This window comes from Salvelinus fontinalis, chromosome 9 (assembly GCF_029448725.1).
Source record: "Salvelinus fontinalis isolate EN_2023a chromosome 9, ASM2944872v1, whole genome shotgun sequence".
Classification (NCBI taxonomy): Eukaryota; Metazoa; Chordata; class Actinopteri; order Salmoniformes; family Salmonidae; genus Salvelinus; species Salvelinus fontinalis.
The window spans coordinates 42,798,165-42,819,877 of record NC_074673.1 but is presented as its reverse complement, the minus strand read 5'-3'; the positions used below and the strand labels follow the sequence as shown (position 1 = coordinate 42,819,877).

At 45.8% G+C, this 21,713-nt stretch overlaps 1 protein-coding gene across 1 annotated transcript in view; it reads left to right on the top strand.

The window, feature by feature from the left end:
- The window catches only part of LOC129862645 (A disintegrin and metalloproteinase with thrombospondin motifs 20-like), a 141,708-nt gene that overhangs the window by 39,347 nt on the left and 80,648 nt on the right, over positions 1-21,713 (top strand). The window contains exons 10-11 of the mRNA XM_055934506.1: positions 4,021-4,162; positions 5,173-5,277. Of these exons, the coding sequence (XP_055790481.1) occupies positions 4,021-4,162; positions 5,173-5,277 (247 nt within the window). The remainder of the gene's footprint in view (positions 1-4,020; positions 4,163-5,172; positions 5,278-21,713) is intronic.

Here is a 21,713-nt window from a genome sequence, read left to right as displayed (position 1 = left end):
TCTCTGAGAGCTCTCTAATGCAAAACACTCTCATGTCAACTTAAAGATGGAGGGACACACTACCTCTCAACCCCTCTTCAGGAGCCAACCCCCCTCGTTCTTATTTTTGTGTATGCGTAATAATGTGAACTCTGAGAGCTGAGTGGAAAGTGTCTTTGGTGTTCTTGTTGTTATTTTGTGTAGACCGTGATATAAAGACACTATTCATTCCGCTCCTGGCAGCCCGCCAGCTGGTATAAGCCACTAAACCTATATAAAGATAAAATTGAAATCTCTCTGTGTTGCCACCCACTAATTGATGTGTACACCTGTGTGGAGACCACATAATCATTAATACAGGCCAAGGCTATCATTTTCCATTCCAATGCCAGGCGCACACGTTGGGAATTATCCTAACCACACACCAACATCAGATGTCTCGCTAGTCGCTACCCAAAACAGTTAAAAAGTTTTCTCACGTTTTGGTAAAAAATGTACACCAAAATCCTCAATTAATTCAAAATGCGTCTTCTGTGAAAATGATCTTTTGATGACTCTTTCTTTTCCAGTTATTTCAGTGTTACAATGGCAATGACTGTTGTACTGTCAGGTCCAAAATTATTGGCACCCTTGATAAAGATGAGCAAAAAATACTTATATAAAATAAACGATACAAATACTGAGCAATGCTGTATACAAAACAAAAGATTATTAATAAAATTGCTGAAAGAAATAGATTTTGTTTAACAGGTTATAAACCAAATTCTCAAAATGATACCCCCGTTTTCAATTCTCCGACACCCTTCCCTTGCTACAATAACGGCACTGAGCCTTTTAGGGGGGGATCTTAGACCATTCCTCGATACATAATCTTTACAGATCCTTGATATCATTAGGTCTTGCTTATGGACTGTGGTCTTCAATTCAATCTACAGGTTTAAATGGGGTTCAAGCCCGGAGACTGAGACGGCCATTGCAAATTGTTGATTTTGTGTTCAGTCATCTGTCCATAGCCCTGGTTCAAATCACAGTGCCAATGCAGTTTAGCAAACTCAGGTATTTACATCTGTTGGTGGCTCTCAACTATAGAAGGCTGGTGGCACCTTAATTGGGGAGAACGGGCTCGTGGTAATGACTGGAGCAGAAGGAGTGGAATGGTATCAAATACAGGTGTTTGATGCCACTCCATTTGCTCTGTTACAGCCATTATTATGAGCCGTTCTCCCCTAAGCAGCCTCCTGTGGTCTCAATACTGGCTTTTCTCTGTCAACCCTTCTGAAGAGGCTATTGGCTTAGAGGTTTGGAGACTTGGTGACCCAAAGATGCGACAAAGTTCTGTAATACTCCAACTTTGGCCCTTGGTCTTTTCTTTGCCTCCTGATCCACCTTCCTCACTGTGCATGGGGGCCGAGCTCCCTGCCATCCAGGATACCGACACAACACAAACACACAGACACACACATACACACACACTTTTACACTCATCATTGGCTGCTGCTACTCTGTTCTTTATTTGACTCCTATTATTATCTATCCTGATGCCTAGTCACTTTACCCCGCCTTCATGTACATATCTACCTCAAATACCTTGTAGCCCTGAACATTGATCTGGTACTGGTACTTCCTGTATATGCTGGAGCTACATTCTTGTGTATTTTATTCCTTGTGTTACTATTTTTCTTTTTATATATATATTTTTAACTCTGCGTTGTTGGGAAGGAACTGTAAGCAAGCATTTCACGAGTTGTATTCGGCGCATGTGACAAATAAAATGTTATTTTTGATTTGATTTGACAAGATATACTTGCGTCCAATACCAGGCAAGTTTGCCACTGTTTCGGTTGTTTTGAACTTCTTAATTGTTTCCCTAATAGTGGTAAGTGGTATATTTGTTTTTTAAGGTATTATTTTGTACCCATTGTCTGATTTATGGAGGTCAACAACCATTTGTCTCTTTTCAGATTTGTGTTACCACATTTTAATACCCCAGTGAAACAGTAAACCATGTAAAGCCAAAATACAGATCCTTAAACTGAGATTAACTTTTAAAAAGTTGAATATAAATGCATATTTTATTTCGTTTTATTTTATAAGTATCTTCAGGGGTGCCAATAATTTTGACACCTATCTTTTTGAGAGAAAAAAAGATATTAGTTGTTAAACAAAATCTCTCTCTCTCTCTGAATAATGGTATTCGTATAAAATAATATATCTTAATATATCTTATTATTTTTAGAATTCAAAATGGCTCAATGTTTGTATTATTTATTTTATACAGTCTTTTTTGCTCATCTTTATCAAGGGTGTCATTTTGGACCTGACTGTATATCTCCCTATGAAAAGGGGAATCACTTCAGTACTGTTTGCATTGAGTTTAATCCAACTGTGCAACAGGGATGTGCTGTGTCATTCATACAATGCGTCAATCATAAATCTGACATATGAGCAGCCTCGTAGCGGCTAACAGCTCACAGGGAACAGTCTGCCTTTATGGAACTCATTAGAGAGCAGCTTCTTATGACGAACTCTGAGAGATACCTATCGGTCATTTTCTAAATGAACTCACTTTTAAAAAGCCTCCCAACGGCTGCCACGTGTAGAACCGCTGTCGTTGCCAGAAGGGAGTCGTATCACCTGTCTCAGGCTCTGCTCAGTCCCTTAAAAAACAGCGTGCCTAATCGAAAAATTGCTGCTTTTTTCCCTCCTATCCGTCCAGTTTTTAATCACAGGCCCATATGGTTTCTGGAGTTCTGATTAGACAATGACAACCTGGTGAAAGAAGCTTGAGTATGGGGCATCATCTCTTCTCATTCTTCTGGACTCAGATAGAGATAGACAGACCACTGACCTTATAGCTTTAATATGTGGCGTCTCTCTCTCTCTGCTTCTCATGGCCCTGACGGACTGACTGACCCCGTCATAGCTTTCATCATTTGTCTCTTCCCTTGCTCATTGTTAGGCAAACTCATTCCACCAAGCACGTATAGTCTTTTCTGGCTACAAAACCAATGGTTTCTTACAGTGTGTGTGGAAATGAGGGAAAACCGAAACAGTATCACAAGATAAGACCAGGTAATTACGGTCCTCCTCATATCAGCTGGTGGTGTACTGTAGTGTACACACACACAAACACACACACACACACACACACACACACACTGTAGTCTGTATGTAACAGGTGCCTGAGCTCAACACAGGGTACAAATTGTAAGAGAAGTGTCGACATGTCATGTAATTACACACATTATAGGCTACACTGTTTCATCCCCAGTTTCTTTTTTGTTTTGTGTCACAAAATAAATACAGAGGAAAGATCTTTTGAGGAAGGGTTTACATTTGGTGAATGGCTGTTTGACTAGGTTTTGTGACCATGCTTTTAACATTGTCTAACGCTTAGTGCTTCATTCAGTGTTTTGGGTAAATAGCCCTGCATGCAGTACGTTTTATCCAGCTGTGCTCTGTTGTCTTTTTGTGTTGCTGTAGGGGTAGGGTGTGGCTGACACACAATCTATCATTATAATAGTGTTCTGGTGAACTAGCCTGATTTATGCTAACTCAATGAAGGTACTTCAAATCCTCTGGGGGGTTTTTTTGCACAGAGAAATGTCTGTTAAATAAACATGTGGTTGGGACAGCTTTGTGTCTGTATGGAAATGCAGCTTTATTCCCTCTGTGTGATGGTGCCTGCCTCCGGTTTCATGGTGACGGCATTAGCTAATATATCAGGTCACTGAGGGGAAGTGGTGTCAGTTTCACTGTTAGATAACACCACACACCAGAGCAGACCACCCACATGGGACAAGGTGCAGTATACATCTGAATAGCATCACTCCTGGAGATGTTTGACTTCCAATTCTAAATGTCAAAGAAATGACACATCGCCTACTTTCTCTCATACGACTATTGTCCGCATCTTGGCAGGAAGCTCTTGGTGTGAGGATGCAGGAAGCAGAGCAGGAACACTCGGATCACCTTAATACACCTTTTACACATGTTTATTTCCTGTTTGTGAATGTGTGCGTGTTACCTTCCACCTTTCAGCACAGGGTATGGAGAGTGCCTATTGGACGAGCCAGTGAGCAGAACGTACGAGCTGCCCAACCACCTCCCTGGTCAGATTTACAACGCCAACCGGCAGTGTGAGCTCATGTTTGGCCCCGGCTCCATGGTCTGCCCTTACATGGTGAGCCGGGTTGCATTCCGTTCCTCTCAACCAAGTGTCTCTCAGGGCGGCACCCAATTCCCTATGGGTGTAGGCAATTCCATAGGGCTTTGGTCAAAAGTAGTGCATTATATAGGGAATAGGTTGCCATTTGGGATGTGCCCTTAGTCCCTCTATTATCTACAGAAAAAGGGCCTCAAACAAACGCCCTTGGAGAAGGATGTTATATGCTTCCAAGGTATATGCTTCTAAGGTTCTAATGTGTCTTGTCTGTGATAAGGTGCTGAGATGATGAAGTCATAACGTTACATAGGCAACACTGTATGGCCCAGTCAGTGTTTTTCATGAGCTGTCTGTATGACGGACAGCTTTGGTGGTTTCATGAGACAATTGGCTTTCTTCAGGTTTAACAGACTGCTGGGAGGCAGGTCCTTCAGAGCAGCACACGTTCTCATGTTGAACATCCTTTAAGGCGGGAATGAAGAAATGGTTCTCTTGCCGGTCACTTACCCTGTGGGCTCGGCCCGCTCTTGTCTGGTTGGAGACTTCTGGAGTCATGGGTAGCTAATCTATAGTGACAGTAACAGCTGCCCAGGTGGCTGTAAAAGTGACTGTGTGGTTTGGTTCCTAGTGGCTGAACTGTCCATAAAGTCTGTTACACATCTCACTGGTACAGTACAGGTCTCCTGTCTCCTGTCTGACTGTCAATATTAGGGATTTATAGTTTAGTGTAAAACAATTGAATGATTCTCATGCAGTGGGCAGTGGGATTTTGTAACATTGTTTGATTCTTCCTTCCTCTGATTCTTCCTTCCTCTGTCTCTCCCGTTCTCTCTCCAACGTGTCTCTCTCTTCACCCTTTCCCCCGCATGTCTCTCTTTCCCGCATGTATTTTTGTCTCTCTCTCTCTCCTCTCTCTCTCTCTCTCTCTCTCTCTCTCTCTCTCTCTCTCTCTCTCTACCTCTCTCTCTCTCTACCTCTCTCTCTCTCTACCTCTCTCTCTCTATCTCTCTCTCTCTCTCTCTACGTAGAAACAATGCAAGAGGCTTTGGTGTACGAGTGCTGAGGGGGACCATAAAGGGTGTCGGACTCAGCACATGCCCTTGGCTGATGGGACAGACTGTGGACATGGAATGGTAGGACAGAATGTTGTATTTCTTGCGTTGGATCGAGTAATGAAGTTTAAATGGAGGGTAGGATGACAAACAAAGTGTATTATCTACTGCAGTATTACTGTAATACCACTGTTCATGTTTTGCATTTCTGTTATCAAAGAGCATATTTCAAACAAAACATTCAAGCGAGTAACCTGAAGCTTGAACATTAGCCTTAACCATGCTCTGAGGCCCCTACATTCATTAAACCTCATGTTCTCACCGCCTTGGGATACTATAATTAGCACTGTGGCAGGGGTGGTGGTGGGTACATAGTGAAAGGTACTGAGGAAGGTGCTCAGGGAAAGAAGAGTAAGACAGGGCTGGGGGAGAAGGAGAGGTGAAATCGTTGGGGAGAGGGGGTAGAGAGGGGTTAGATGGGCTGAAGGAAGCAGGTTAGCGTTTTTCATCATACATCTTGTTCTGGAGACTGCTCTGTAAAGTGTTCCCTAGCTAGCACAACCACAAAGTCATAAAATCACATTTTAAACATAACCTTAACCCTAACCTTAACCACACTGCTAACCCTAATCCTAATCTTAAATTAAGAAGAACATTTTTTTAAATTAATTTTTACAATATAGACAATTTTGACTTTGCAGCTGGCCTTTCTAAGGGGAAATCTCCCAGTTCTGCTTCCAGGACAAGACTCATGACAATAAACGTCAACCTGCTGGAGGAGTGGGGGGATGATATGGGGCTGGAGGAATGGGGGGATGATATGGGGCTGGAGGAATGGGGGGATGATATGGGGCTGGAGGAATGGGGGGATGATATGGGGCTGGAGGAATGGGGGGATGATATGGGGCTGGAGGAATGGGGGGATGATATGGGGCTGGAGGAATGGGGGGATGATATGGGGCTGGAGGAATGGGGGGATGATATGGGGCTGGAGGAATGGGGGGATGATATGGGGCTGGAGGAATGGGGGGATGATATGGGGCTGGAGGAGTGGGGGGATGATATGGGGCTGGAGGAGTGGGGGGATGATATGGGGCTGGAGGAGTGGGGGGATGATATGGGGCTGGAGGAGTGGGGGGATGATATGGGGCTGGAGGAGTGGGGGGATGATATGGGGCTGGAGGAGTGGGGGGATGATATGGGGCTGGAGGAATGGGGGGATGATATGGGGCTGGAGGAATGGGGGGATGATATGGGGCTGGAGGAGTGGGGGGATGATATGGGGCTGGAGGAGTGGGGGGATGATATGGGGCTGGAGGAGTGGGGGGATGATATGGGGCTGGAGGAGTGGGGGGATGATATGGGGCTGGAGGAATGGGGGGATGATATGGGGCTGGAGGAGTGGGGGGATGATATGGGGCTGGAGGAGTGGGGGGATGATATGGGGCTGGAGGAGTGGGGGGATGATATGGGGCTGGAGGAGTGGGGGGATGATATGGGGCTGGAGGAGTGGGGGGATGATATGGGGCTGGAGGAATGGGGGGATGATATGGGGCTAGAGGAGTGGGGGGATGATATGGGGCTGGAGGAATGGGGGGATGATATGGGGCTGGAGGAATGGGGGGATGATATGGGGCTGGAGGAGTGGGGGGATGATATGGGGCTGGAGGAGTGGGGGGATGATATGGGGCTGGAGGAGTGGGGGGATGATATGGGGCTGGAGGAGTGGGGGGATGATATGGGGCTGGAGGAGTGGGGGGATGATATGGGGCTGGAGGAATGGGGGGATGATATGGGGCTAGAGGAGTGGGGGGATGATATGGGGCTGGAGGAGTGGGGGGATGATATGGGGCTGGGGGAATGGGGGGATGATATGGGGCTAGAGGAGTGGGGGGATGATATGGGGCTGGAGGAGTGGGGGGATGATATGGGGCTGGAGGAGTGGGGGGATGATATGGGGCTGGAGGAGTGGGGGGATGATATGGGGCTGGAGGAGTGGGGGGATGATATGGGGCTGGAGGAGTGGGGGGATGATATGGGGCTAGAGGAGTGGGGGGGTGATATGGGGCTGGAGGAGTGGGGGGGTGATATGGGGCTGGAGGAGTGGGGGGATGATATGGGGCTGGAGGAATGGGGGGATGATATGGGGCTGGAGGAATGGGGGGATGATATGGGGCTGGAGGAATGGGGGGATGATATGGGGCTGGAGGAATGGGGGGATGATATGGGGCTGGAGGAATGGGGGGATGATATGGGGCTGGAGGAATGGGGGGATGATATGGGGCTGGAGGAATGGGGGGATGATATGGGGCTGGAGGAATGGGGGGATGATATGGGGCTGGAGGAATGGGGGGATGATATGGGGCTGGGGCAATGGGGGGATGATATGGGGCTGGAGGAATGGGGGGATGATATGGGGCTGGAGGAATGGGGGGATGATATGGGGCTGGAGGAATGGGGGGATGATATGGGGCTGGAGGAATGGGGGGATGATATGGGGCTGGAGGAATGGGGGGATGATATGGGGCTGGAGGAATGGGGGGATGATATGGGGCTGGAGGAATGGGGGGATGATATGGGGCTGGAGGAATGGGGGGATGATATGGGGCTGGAGGAATGGGGGGATGATATGGGGCTGGAGGAATGGGGGGATGATATGGGGCTGGAGGAATGGGGGGATGATATTTGGCTGGAGGAATGGGGGGATGATATGGGGCTGGAGGAATGGGGGGATGATATGGGGCTGGAGGAATGGGGGGATGATATGGGGCTGGAGGAATGGGGGGATGATATGGGGCTGGAGGAATGGGGGGATGATATGGGGCTGGAGGAATGGGGGGATGATATGGGGCTGGAGGAATGGGGGGATGATATGGGGCTGGAGGAATGGGGGGATGATATGGGGCTGGAGGAATGGGGGGATGATATGGGGCTGGAGGAATGGGGGGATGATATGGGGCTGGAGGAATGGGGGGATGATATGGGGCTAGAGGAATGGGGGGATGATATGGGGCTGGAGGAATGGGGGGATGATATGGGGCTGGAGGAATGGGGGGATGATATGGGGCTGGAGGAATGGGAGGATGATATGGGGCTGGAGGAATGGGGGGATGATATGGGGCTGGAGGAATGGGGGGATGATATGGGGCTGGAGGAATGGGGGGATGATATGGGGCTGGAGGAATGGGGGGATGATATGGGGCTGGAGGAATGGGGGGATGATATGGGGCTGCGGAGAAGAGAGAAGGGTGAGATGGTGTTTGGTCAAAGAGTGAAAAGAGGGGACATGGGGAGAGAGGGAGATAAAGGGAGGGGAGCAGTAGAGGTGAAGGCTCGGGCACTTTGAAAGGAGATGCCGCCCGCCGTTCACAGTTGAGTCACCAAGTTGTGACCCTAAAACCTCTTTAAAAGGCAGGTAAGTGGGTCAGTGGACAGGCCATAACAGAGCCCAAGGCTGAGGCCATGCAGCTCTACACTCCCTCCACTCTGCTCAGCTCTGTTCTGCTCAGCTCAGATCACACAATAGACCTCACATCAATGATTCCAAAAAGGAGGAGAGGAAAGAGGAGGAGGGAAAGGAGGGAGAGGTGGGCTAGGGGTGTTTGTTTGTGGTGGTGGTGGTGGGTGAGAAGGAGAGGACCTTATCTTCTAGTTAACTCTTTCCCCCCCACTGTAAAAAGTGAAATCTAAGCAAGCGTAAATATCTTACATTAATTTACTTAAATGGATACTTTGGGATTTTGGCAATGAGGCCCTTTATCTACTTTATCTATTTTAGCCTAAAAAAAAGGCTAAATACAAGCAATTTATTTAATTTCAAGATATTTTATCTTTTTCAATATCTTGAAAAATATATTGGTAAAAAATAAGGTAAATTAAGGTAAATATAGAAAAATATCTAAAAAAATATATTGGTAAAAAATAAGGTAAATTCAGGTAAAAAATCTTGAGAAACTTCTTGAAATAAGATAAATTACTTGTATTAAACCTTTTGGGGGTTAAAATAAGCAAAATGAATTAATCAAGTAATTCATCTTATTTCAAGAAATGTCTCAAGATTTTTTAACTTAAGTTAAAGTATCTTGAAAAATATCTTGAAATAAAATAATTGACTTGTATTGAGCCATTTTTTTGTTAAAATAAGCAAAATGATACGCCAGTGACGTTAGATACTTTACCTTGGTAAGAAAAAACAAGAACTAGCACTCTATATAAAATATATTGAGTGTGTTTCCATGTAAGCAATATGTTCCACAATCTCTCTGTATTTTCCCCCCTGTACCATCCTGTTAAGGCTTGGATTACTACACTTAAATGAAGATAAATTAACTTGGGATGGCTAACATCTTAATCCAACCAAAACAGCTGCAGTATAATGTCGTGGGATATCAACTCTAAATACCTATGTGTGTCATTAACTGTGTTGGATTGTGGGAAACCGTCATGAGAAGACTCTGCATTATTTTGATCATACCTGATTGATTGCCATGACGACCTGTATATATATATATATATATATATATATATATATATCCTTTATCTTCTGTTTTATAACCTTAATACCTACTGTATGTGTTTAGAACATAACATACTATGGAAAATGACTTATCCCAGGAGTCAATTGCCATAAATCCTGTTTAATCTATCTAATATAAATTGAAGAACGATCTGGCCTTAATGGCCATGTACTCTTATAATCACGGCCAGAAGATGACTGGCCACCCTTCAGAGCCTGGTTCCTCTCTAGGTTTCTTCCTAGGTTCTTGCCTTTCTAGGGAGTTTTTCTTCGAGGATTTTGACTGGGTATCTGTATAGCACTTTGTGAAAACTCCTGATGTAAAATGGCATTTTTAAATCCGATTGATTGATTGAGAAATTCTGGCTTGTTCCCAGAATATCCACAATAGTATCCTACTGCATAACAGGTCTGTCTTTGGGACATACTCAAGTACAGTATTTTCGCTTCATTCACTTGAAATGCTTAAAAGAAGAACACAGAGGTTTTTTTCTGACATTTTTAATCTCTCTGGTGCCACCACCTTTTGTATGATGCTGAGGGCTTGGTGTCATCTCCAGATGGGGGTGCTTTGAAGTGGGGGAAGTTGAAAGAGAGGGGCATCCCATTCCAGCACTCACCTGCTTCTACTGGAGCCTTTTATGTGGAGTGTGTCACTGCATTGTTCTGTGTGCATTTGTATGTGCATGTGTGTGGTGTGTATGTTTCTGTATCATATTTAGATCGTTTTGAGTCTCTCTCTCTCTCTCTCTCTCTCTCTCTCTCTCTCTCTCACTCCCTCTATCTCTCTGTCTCTCTCTCTCACTCCCTCTATCTCTCTCTCTGTCTCTCTCTCTCTCTCTTTGTCTCTCTCTCTCTCTCTCTCTCACTCCCTCTATCTCTCTCTCTCTGTCTCTCTCTCTCTCTTTGTCTCTCTCTTTGTCTCTCTCTTTGTCTCTCTCCCTGTCTCTTTGTCTCTCTCTTTATCTCTCTCCCTGTCTCTCTCTCTCTCTCTCTCTCTCTCTCTTTGTCTTTCTCTCACCCTCTCTGTCTCTCTCTCTCTCTCACTCACTCACTCACTCACTCACTCACTCACTCACTCACTCACTCACTCACTCACTCACACCTTCACTCACACCTTCACTCACTCACTCACTCACTCACTCACTCACTCACTCACTCACTCACTCTCTCTCTCACTCTCACTCCCTCTATCAATTCAATTCATTTCAATTCAAGGGCTTTATTGACATGAGAAACATATGTTAACATTGCCAAAGCAAGTGAAGTAGATAATAAACAAAAGTGAAATAAACAATAAAAATGATCAGTAAACATTACACTCACAGAAGTTCCAAAAGAATAAAGGCATTTAAAATGTCATATTATGTCTATATACGGTGTTGTAACGATGTGCAAATATCTAAAGTACAAAAGGGAAAATAAATAAACAGAAATATGGGTTGTATTTACAATGGAGTTTGTTCTTCACTGACTTTTCTTGTGGCAACAGGTCACTCTCTCTATCACTCTCTCTCTTACTCTGTCTCTCTCTCTCAGTCGCTCTCTCTCAGTCTCTCTCTCTCTCTCGCTCTCAATTCAATTCAATTCAAGGGGCTTTATTGGCATGGGAAACATATGTTAACATTGCCAAAGCAAGTGAAGTAAATAATATACAAAAGTGAAATAAACAATAAAAATGAACAGTAAACATTACACTCACAGAAGTTCCAAAATAATAAAGACATTACAAATGTCATATTATGTACAGTTGAAGTCAGAAGTTTACATACACCTTAGCCAAATACATCTAAACTCCGTTTTTCACAATTCCTGACATTTAATCCTAGTAAAACTTCCCTGTCTAAGGTCAATTAGGATCACCACTTTATTTTAAGAATGTGAAATGTCAGAATAATAGTAGAGAGAATGATTTATTTCAAATTTTATTTCTTTCATTACATTCCCAGTGGGTCAGAAGTTTACATACACTCAATTAGTATTTGGTAGCATTGCTTTCACATTGTTTATCTTGGGTCAAATGTTTCGGGTAGCCTTCCACAAGCTTCCCACAATACGTTGGGTGAATTTTGGCCCATTCCTCCTGACAGAGCTGGTGTAAATGAGTCAGGTTTGTAGGCCTCCTTGCTCGCACAAGCTTTTTCAGTTCTGCCCACAAATGTTCTATGGGATTGAGGTCAGGGCTTTGTGCTGACCACTCCAAAACCTTGACTTTGTTGTCCTTAAGCCATTTTGCCACAACTTTGGAAGTATGCTGGGGGTCATTGTCCATTTGGAAGACCCATTTGCGACCAAGCTTTAACTTCCTGACTGATGTCTTGAGATGTTGCTTCAATATATCCACATAATTTTCCTACCTCATGATGCCATCTATTTTGTGAAGTGCACCAGTCCTTCCTGCAGCAATGTCCCCTCACGACATGATGCTGCCACCCCTGTGCTTCACGGTTGGGATGGTGTTCATTGGCTTGCAAGCCTCTCCCTTTTTCCTCCAAACATAACGATTGTCATTATGGCCAAACAGTTTTATTTATGTTTCATAATTTCTCCAAAAAGTACGATCTTTGTCCCCATGTGCAGTTGCAAACCATAGTCTGGCTTTTTTATGGCGGTTTTGGAGCAGTGGCTTCTTCCTTGCTGGGCGGCCTTTCAGGTTATGTCGATATAGGACTAGTTTTACTGTGGATATAGATACTTTTGTACCTGCTTCCTCCAGCATCTTCACAAGGTCCTTTGCTGTTGTTCTTGGATTGATTTACACTTCTCGCACCAAAGTACGTTCATCTCTAGGAGACAGAATGCGTCTCCTTCCTGAGCGGTATGACGGCTGCGTGGTCCCATGGCGTTTATACTTGCGTACTATTGTTTGTACAGATGAACGTGGTACCTTCAGGCGTTTGAAAATTGCTCCCAAGGATGAACCAGACTTGTGGAGGTCTACGATTGTTTTTCTGAGGTCTTCGCTGATTTATTTGGATTTTCCCATGATGTCAAGCAAAGAGTCACTGAGTTTGAAGGTAGGCCTTGAAATACATCCATAGGTACACCTCCAATTGACTCAAAGGATGTCAGTTGGCCTATCAGAAGCTTCTAAAGCCATGACATCATTTTCTGGAATTTTCCAAGCTGTTTAAAGGAACGGTCAACTTAGTGTATGTAAACTTCTGACCCACTGGAATTGTGATACAGTGAAATAATCTGTAAACAATTGTTGGGAAAATTACTTGTGTCATGCACAAAGTAGATGTCCTAACCGACTTGCCAAAACTATAGTTTGTTAACAAGACATTTCTGGAGTGGTTGAAAAATTTGTTTTAATGACTCCAACCTTAGTGTATGTAAACTTCAGACTTCAACTGTATATACAGTGGGGCAAAAAGTATTTAGTCAGCCACCAATTGTGCAAGTTCTCCCACTTAAAAAGATGAGAGAGGCCTGTAATTTTCATCATAGGTACACTTCAACTATGACAGACAAAATGAGAAAAAAAAATCCAGAAAATCACATTGTAGGATTTTTTATGAATTTATTTGCAAATTATGGTGGAAAATAAGTATTTGGTCACCTACAAACAAGCGAGATTTCTGTCTCTCACAGACCTGTAACTTCTTCTTTAAGAGACTCCTCTGTCCTCCACTCATTACCTGTATTAATGGCACCTGTTTGAACTTGTTATCAGTATAAAAGACACCTGTCCACAACCTCAAACAGTCACACTCCAAACTCCACTATGGCCAAGACCAAAGAGCTGTCAAAGGACACCAGAAACAAAATTGTAGACCTGCACCAGGCTGGGAAGACTGAATCTGCAATAGGTAAGCAGCTTGGTTTGAAGAAATCAACTGTGGAAGCAATTATTAGGAAATGGAAGACATACAAGACCACTGATAATCTCCCTCGATCTGGGGCTCCACGCAAGATCTCACCCCGTGGGGTCAAAATTATCACAAGAACGGTGAGCAAAAATCCCAGAACCACACGGGGGGACCTAGTGAATGACCTGCAGAGAGCTGGGACCAAAGTAACAAAGCCTACCATCAGTAACACACTAAGCCGCCAGGGACTCAAATCCTGCAGTGCCAGACGTGTCCCCCTGCTTAAGCCAGTACATGTCCAGGCCCGTCGGAAGTTTGCCAGAGAGCATTTGGATGATCCAGAAGAAGATTGGGAGAATGTCATATGGTCAGATGAAACCAAAATATAACTTTTTCGTGTTTGGAGGACAAAGAATGCTGAGTTGCATCCAAAGAACACCATACCTACTGTGAAGCATGGGGGTGGAAACATCATGCTTTGGGGTTGTTTTTCTGCAAAGGGACTAGGAAGACTGATCCGTGTAAAGGAAAGAATGAATGGGGCCATGTATCGTGAGATTTTGAGTGAAAACCTCCTTCCATCAGCAAGGGCATTGAAGATGAAACGTGGCTGGGTCTTTCAGCATGACAATGATCCCAAACACACCGCCCGGGCAACGAAGGAGTGGCTTCGTAAGAAGCATTTCAAGGTCCTGGAGTGGCCTAGCCAGTCTCCAGATCTCAACCCCATAGAAAATCTTTGGAGGGAGTTGAAAGTCCGTGTTGCTAAGCAACAGCCCCAAAACATCACTGCTCTAGAGGAGATCTGCATGGAGGAATGGGCCAAAATACCAGCAACAGTGTGTGAAAACCTTGTGAAGACTTACAGAAAACATTTGACCTCTCTCATTGCCAACAAAGGGTATATAACAAAGTATTGAGATAAACTTTTGTTATTGATCAAATACTTATTTTCCACCATAATTTCCAAAGAAATTATGTGATTTTCTGGATTTTTTTTCTCATTTTGTCTGTCATAGTTGAAGTGTACCTATGATGAAAATTACAGGCCTCTCTCATCTTTTTAAGTGGGAGAACTTGCACAATTGGTGGCTGACTAAATACTTATTTGCCCCACTGTATACAGTGTTGTAACGATGTGCAAATGGTTAAAGTACAAAAGGGAAAATAAATCAGCATAAATATGGGTCTCTCTCTGTCTCACTGTCTCTCTCTCACTTAGACTCATCCTACTCACCTTACCATCTCCTGGTCTTTCATTCCATAGATACTGTACCCTCTCGCTCTTTGTACTCTCCCTCTCTATGACCTCTCTGTCTCTCTTTCTCAGGCTCATGGGGTTTGGGTTTAGGGGTCTGTGGGTTAGTGGACGGGCTGGATCCTGAGCCTGGTCTGGGGCCCCTGGCTCTGAGGTGTGAGAGGGCCCCTGGTGAGGGAGGTTTTAAGTCTGGGAAATTGTGAGGGCTGTTTGGGGAAATGCAGCAGGTATTGTCTTATTAACCAGAGCTGCTTCTTTTACTGGCATTTCTGAACCTAACATTAGGCTTGACCTGATGTGTAATTTAAACCATTGAAAGGAAACATAGTCTCATAAATATTTACCTGAATGTGTTCCAAAAAGCCCTGAAGAATTTATGAATGCCTGTCAACACTTTTTGCTCCCCGTTAGATCTCATCCAAGGTGAAACGTATTAAATTAAACAAATCATAATAATGTGCAGTGCCTCTAAGTAAATGAGGCCAGCTTGCAAGTCTTCTAAATAGAACGTGAAAAAAATGTGTGTTTGTGTACATCAGTAAGGAACTGGGGCACTATGCTGAGCTCATGTTGTGCTCTCTAGTATGCTCTCGCTCTCTCCTCCCTCTCTCTTTCTCTCCAAACACTCTGTCTTTCTCCCACTCCCTCCCTCTCTCACTATGCTCTCTGTTGCGTGGCAGTCCCTCTCCTCTTGTTGGGCGCTGGAGTGAGTAATGTGGTCATGTGACCCTTGGCGGTGCTTCTGTCATCTGGCCCAGTGGGCCGTGTGTTAACAAGGGCATCCCATCACTTGTTGTCTATAAATACCGCCACCATCCTCCTCCTCCTCCTCCTCGCGTCTTCTTCAAAAGGGCCCTGCCTGTGTGTGTAGCTCTGGGGCCAACCAGCGCGTTCAATCAGGGCATGTCAGCCCAAAGGCAGGCCCTCAATTTGAAGAGAACAGCCTTCCCTCCCTCACTGCCTCTCTTCTCACCACGCAGGGCAGGCAGCCTCACAGAGGCTTGGTGGGTGGCGAGAAGAATGCAGCCCTGACTTGAATGAAGCAAATGTGCTGTTGTTGTTGCCCACCAGTTATTAAGCACCTTACCCAGTGTTTAGGCCTGAGTGTGCGGCTGAAAGAAAACTCTGTTGAAGTTTTTTTTGTGGGTTTTGTTCTGCTTGGTGCGATAGATAGAAATTTAAATTGCGTTTAATTTCAAGGCCGTCAATTCTTTCGAGTTCTGCATTTTAGTTGAACTATAACGCTTCCGGACTTCTTTCCGAAAGGTTGTTTTGAATGACTCGTGTCAAAGAGCCAGAGAGGAAGTCCTAGTTGTATTATTCCAATCAGAACATTCCTCATAACTGCAAGCTGCTCTCCTCTCATTTCAGCCAATTAGAGAGCGATAGTGAGGTCTTGAAAAGCAGAGCCAGGCTCAGGCAGAATAGAATGTGTTGGCTGAGGCGGTGAGTGTTGGCTTGGCCCCCTGGCAGCCAGACACGCTAGTGTCGTACGATGCTGCCTGTGAGCTCAGGCTCTGGAATCTCTGACTCGTATCAATATCACTCTCTGCTAATCTCTGGGATGTTTCCACTTCCCATCATCACAGACCTATTGCTTTGGCTGAACAAGTGGATTGTTGTTTTGCTAGCTCTCTCCATCATGTAATTTCTATGTATAATATTGTACGGTAGGGATGGAAGCTTATGGTGACAGAGGATGGATTTCATTTTGATTGGATAACAGGAGGTTGCTACATGACTGAGACAAATTAGGATATACTATGTCCTTCTTCACAATGGACGTTTTTTTAAGCATGCTGTGTACAGCATATATTTTCTTCCTATCTAACTTTCCGATTTCAATCCACATATTAAGACAATTTAATACCTGAACATGAACATTATGAAGCAAATAACTATGGAATAATCCAGAGATATGTGCCTGAAGAGGAAGATGTAGCCTAATTTGACCCTAGGTTGAAGATACCCAGGTTAGGACAACATAATCATTCATTGGGGAAGCTTTTGAAAATAAACAGATTCATGGGACCAGCGCTGATGCTAACTAGCATCGCTAGTCCCATTTCTTAGAATTCTACCGCATTTATGCAGCAAGTTATGGGATATTAGAATCCTCTTGTCTTAACCTTTGTTATCTTCAGCCTAGGTTTGAGTCTGTCTATGTGAAATGAGAGAGGAACAAACACCAAAGGTAAAAGTATCGGTACATGTGAATGGAACAGCTGATGGGCAAAACCACTCATTCACACTAATGATAACCTTCCACTGCTGCGTAGAGAGGATGGAGTGAGGGGTTGAGGGGGTGGCGCTCAGCTTGTGGTTGCATCATCCCTATAAGCCCCTATCTCACCTCTTAGAGTACAAGGAAGAGAGGAGATACCGTTTCCCATGATGGTTCACATCTCTCCACAAGGTTATTGTTTGTTGTTAAACAAAATTCGGACCCCAAACATAAGACCACTATTGGAAATACCATCCACTTCAACCTCTGCTTGAATACGCAGTCGGGGGAAACAGCGCCACTGTCCGCCACACGATCGCTGTTATTGTTTTTGTTTTGTTGATGAAGCAGCACTGCAAAAACAAATATCGTTCCTAGATTTTTTTGTATTGTATTGAAATAATGAAGTAAAAATAATTACAGCCTCATTCTAAAATGGATTTAAAAAAAAATTATCCTCAGCAATCTACATGCAATACCCCATAATGACTAAGTGAAAACAGTTTTTTAGAAATGTTAGCAAATGTATTAAAATGAATAACAGAAATACCTTATTTAAATAAGTATTCAGACCGTTTCTTATGAGACTCGAATTTGAGCTCAGGTGCATCCTGTTTCCATTGATCATCCTTGAGATGTTTCTACATCTTGATTGGAGTCTACCCGTGGTAAATTCAATTGTTTGGACATGATTATGAAAGACCTAGCCATGAAGTCGAAGGAAATGTCCGTAGAGCTCCAAGACAGGATTGTGTCGAGGCACAGATTTGAGGAACGGTACTAAAACATTTATGGAGCAATTAAAGTTCCCAAAGAACACAGTGGCCTCCATCATTCTTAATTGGAAGAAGTTTGGAAACACTAAGACTCTTCCTAGAGCTAGCCGCCCGGCCAAACTGAGCAATCAGGTGAGAAGGGCCTTGGTCAGGGAGGTGACCAAGAACCCAAATGGTCACTCGGAGAGAGCTCCAGAGTTCCTCTGTGGAAATGGGAGAAACTTCCATAAGGACAACCACCTCTGCAGCACTCCACCAATCAGGCCTTTATGGTAGATTGGCCAGACGGAAGCCACTCCTCTGTAAAAGGCACGACACCCCGCTTCGAGTTTGTCAAAAGGCACCTTAAGACTCTCAGACCATGAGAAACAAGATTCTCTGGTCTGATGAAACCAAGATTGAACTCTTTGTCCTGGCACCATCCCTACGGTGAAGCATGGTGGTGGCAGCATCATGTTGTGGGGATGTTTTTCCGCGGTAGGGACTGGAAGACTAGTCAGGATTGAGGCAAAGATGAACGGAGCAATGTACAGAGAGAGCCTTGATGAAAACCTGCTCCAGAGCGCTCAGAACCTCAGACTGGGGCGAAGGTTCACCTTCCGACAGGACAACGACCCTAAGCACACAGCCAAGACAACACAGGAGTGGCTTCGGGACAAGTCTCTGAATGTCATTGAGTGACCCAGCCAGAGCCCGGACTTGAACCCGATTTACCATCTCTGGAGAGACCTGAAAATAGCTGTGCAGCGACGCTCCCCATCCAACCTGACAGAGCTTGAGAGGATCTGCAGAGAAGAATTGGAGAAACTCCCCAAATACAGGTGTGCCTGGCTTGTAGCATCATTCCCAAGAAGACACTGTAATCGCTGTAAAAGGTGCTTCTACAAAGCACTGAGTAAATGTGAATACTAAATACTTATGTAAATGTGATATTTCAGTTTTTATTTTTTATAATTTTGAAACAATTTCTAAAAAAAACTGTTTTTGCTTTGTCATTAAGGGGTATTGTGTATAGATTGATGAGGGGTAAAAAAAAATATTTTATCAATTTTAGAATTAGGCTGTAACATAAAAAAGTGAGGTGGTCTGAATACTTTCCGAAGGCACTGTAAAAATCCCCTTTCCCCTTTCTCACCTTGCACCTCTACAAGTCTGTTGAAGCAGTAGTATGGATATATTCAGCATCACTCAGCCGTATGATAGAGTTATTGGAGATCTGTACCATGCTAGCATAGCTTTGGAAAGTAGGGGTGCTGGGGGTGTTGCCTATTGTTTTATTGGTTTTTACTTTCCTAAAACAATAACTGTCCTCCTCACAGTTCAGCTGTCAAAGTTTTAAGCACTAAATGCACCAGGCCGTTGCATGCATAGACCTTTTCCTATAGGCGTAGGTGTCCACTGTATAATATTAATATAGAAACAATGTCTATGAAGGAAGCTTAGAGAGAGATTGAGATATGCCGGCGACATGCTATGACACCAACATGCATTTCTTTATCCTTGTCAGATTGGCTAATGTGTTTGCTATACAGACATAGGGGTACTGTCACGTTCCTGACCTATTTATGTTAGTTGTTATGTGTGTTAGTTGGTCAGGACGTGAGGTTGGGTGGGCATTCTATGTTTTCTGTTTCTGTGTTGGTTTTGGGTTGCCTGGTATGGCTCTTAATTAGAGGCAGGTGTTTGGCGTTCCTCTAATTAAGAGTCATATTTAGGTAGGCGTTGTCACAGTGTTCGTTGTGGGTGATTGTCTCCTGTGTTTGTGTATGTCGTTGCGCCACACGGGACTGGTTTCGGTTTGTTTGTTAAGTGTCATTTATGTGTAGGCTTTTCCCTGTTCGTGCGTTCTCGTGTGTTATGTGAGTCCGTCGTTCAGATCTGTTCTACACCGTTTATTTGTTTTGTTAGTGTATAGTCAAGTTCGTGTTTTTTCGTCTTGTCAATAAATTCATTATGTATTCAAACTCCACTGCGCCTTGGTTCAATCCCTGCTCCTCTTCGGATGAAGAAGAGGAGGACAGCCGTTACAGAATCACCCACCACTCCAGAGCCAAGCAGCGGAGGCAAGGGAAAGCTCGACAGGGCGACAAGGATTTCTGGACTTGGGAGGAAATATTGGACGGGAGAGGTCCATGGGCACAGCAGGGAGAATATCGCCGTCCCAAAGCTGAGCTGGAGGCACGGAGGAGAGCAGAGGCTACCGGAGAGAGGAACCGGAGCTATGAGGGAACGCGTCTGGCACGGAAGCCAAAAAAGCCCGTAAGTAATTCCCAAAAATTTCTTGGGGGGTGCTAAGAGGTAGTGGGCCACGGGCAGGTAGGAGACCTGCGCCCACTTCCCAGGCTTACCGTGGAGAGCGGGAGTACGGGCAGGCGCCGTGTTACGCAGTAGAGCGCACGGTGTCTCCTGTACGAGTGCATAGCCCAGTGCGGGTAATTCCACCTCCCCGCACTGGTAGGGCTAGATTGAGTATTGAGCCAGGTGTCATGAGGCTGGCTCAACGCGTCTGGTCTCCAGTGCGTCTCCTCGGGCCGGCATACATGGCACCGGCCTTACGCATGGTTTCCCCGGTTCGCCTACATAGGCCGGTGCGGGTTATTCCACCTCCCCGCACTGGTCGGGCGACCGGGAGCATTCAACCAGGTAAGGTTGGGCGGGTTCAATGCTCAAGAGTGCCAGTACGCCTCCACGGTCCGGTATTTCCGGCACCACCTCCCCGCCCCAGCCTAGTACCTACAGTGTCTACACTACGCACTAGGCTACCAGTGCGTATCCTGAGCCCTGTTCCTCCTCCACGCACTCTCCCTGTAGTGCGTGTATCTAGCCCGGTGCCTCCAGTTCCGGCCCCACGCACTAAGCTACCAGTGCGTCTCCAGAGCCCTGTACAAACTGTATCTTCTCCCCCTACTAATCCTGATGTGCTTGTCCTCAGCCCGGCGTCACCAGTGCCGGTACCACGCATCGGTTATAGAGTGGGCTTTGAGAATACAGTGTGCCCTGTCCCTGCTCCCCGCACTAGTAGGAAGGTGCTTATCCTTAGCCCGGTGCCTCCAGTTCCGGCACCACGCACCAGGTCTACAGTGCACCGTATCCGGCCAGAGCCATCCGTCTCCCCAGCGCCATCTGAGCCATCCGTCTCCCCAGCGCCATCTGAGCCATCCGTCTCCCCAGCGCCATCTGAGCCATCCGTCTCCCCAGCGCCATCTGAGCCATCCGTCTCCCCAGCGCCGTCTGAGCCATCCGTCTGCCAGGAGCCTGCAAAGCCGCCCGTCTGCCATGAGCCTGCAAAGCCGCCCGTCTGCCATGAGCCTACAGAGCCATCCGCCAGACAGGAGCCGCTAGAGCCGTCAGCCAGACAGGAGCCGCTAGAGCCGTCAGCCAGACAGGATCTGCCAGAGCCGCCAACCAGACAGGATCTGCCAGAGCCGCCAACCAGACAGGATCTGCCAGAGCCGCCAACCAGACAGGATCTGCCAGAGCCGCCAACCAGACAGGATCTGCCAGAGCCGCCAACCAGACAGGATCTGCCAGAGCCGCCAACCAGACAGGATCTGCCAGAGCCGCCAGCGAGCCATGAGCAGCCAGAGCCGTCAGAGAGCCATGGGCAGCCAGAGCCGTCAGAGAGCCATGAGCAGCATGAGCCGTCAGTGAGCCATGAGCAGCCAGAGCCGTCAGAGAGCCATGAGCAGCCAGAGCCGTCAGAGAGCCATGAGCAGCCAGAGCCGTCAGAGAGCCATGAGCAGCCAGAGCCGTCAGAGCGCCATGAGCGTCGAGAGCCGTCAGCCTGCCATGAGCGTCGAGAGCCGTCAGCCTGCCATGAGCGTCGAGAGCCGTCAGCCTGCCATGAGCGTCGAGAGCCGTCAGCCTGCCATGAGCGTCGAGAGCCGTCAGCCTGCCATGAGCGTCGAGAGCCGTCAGCCTGCCATGA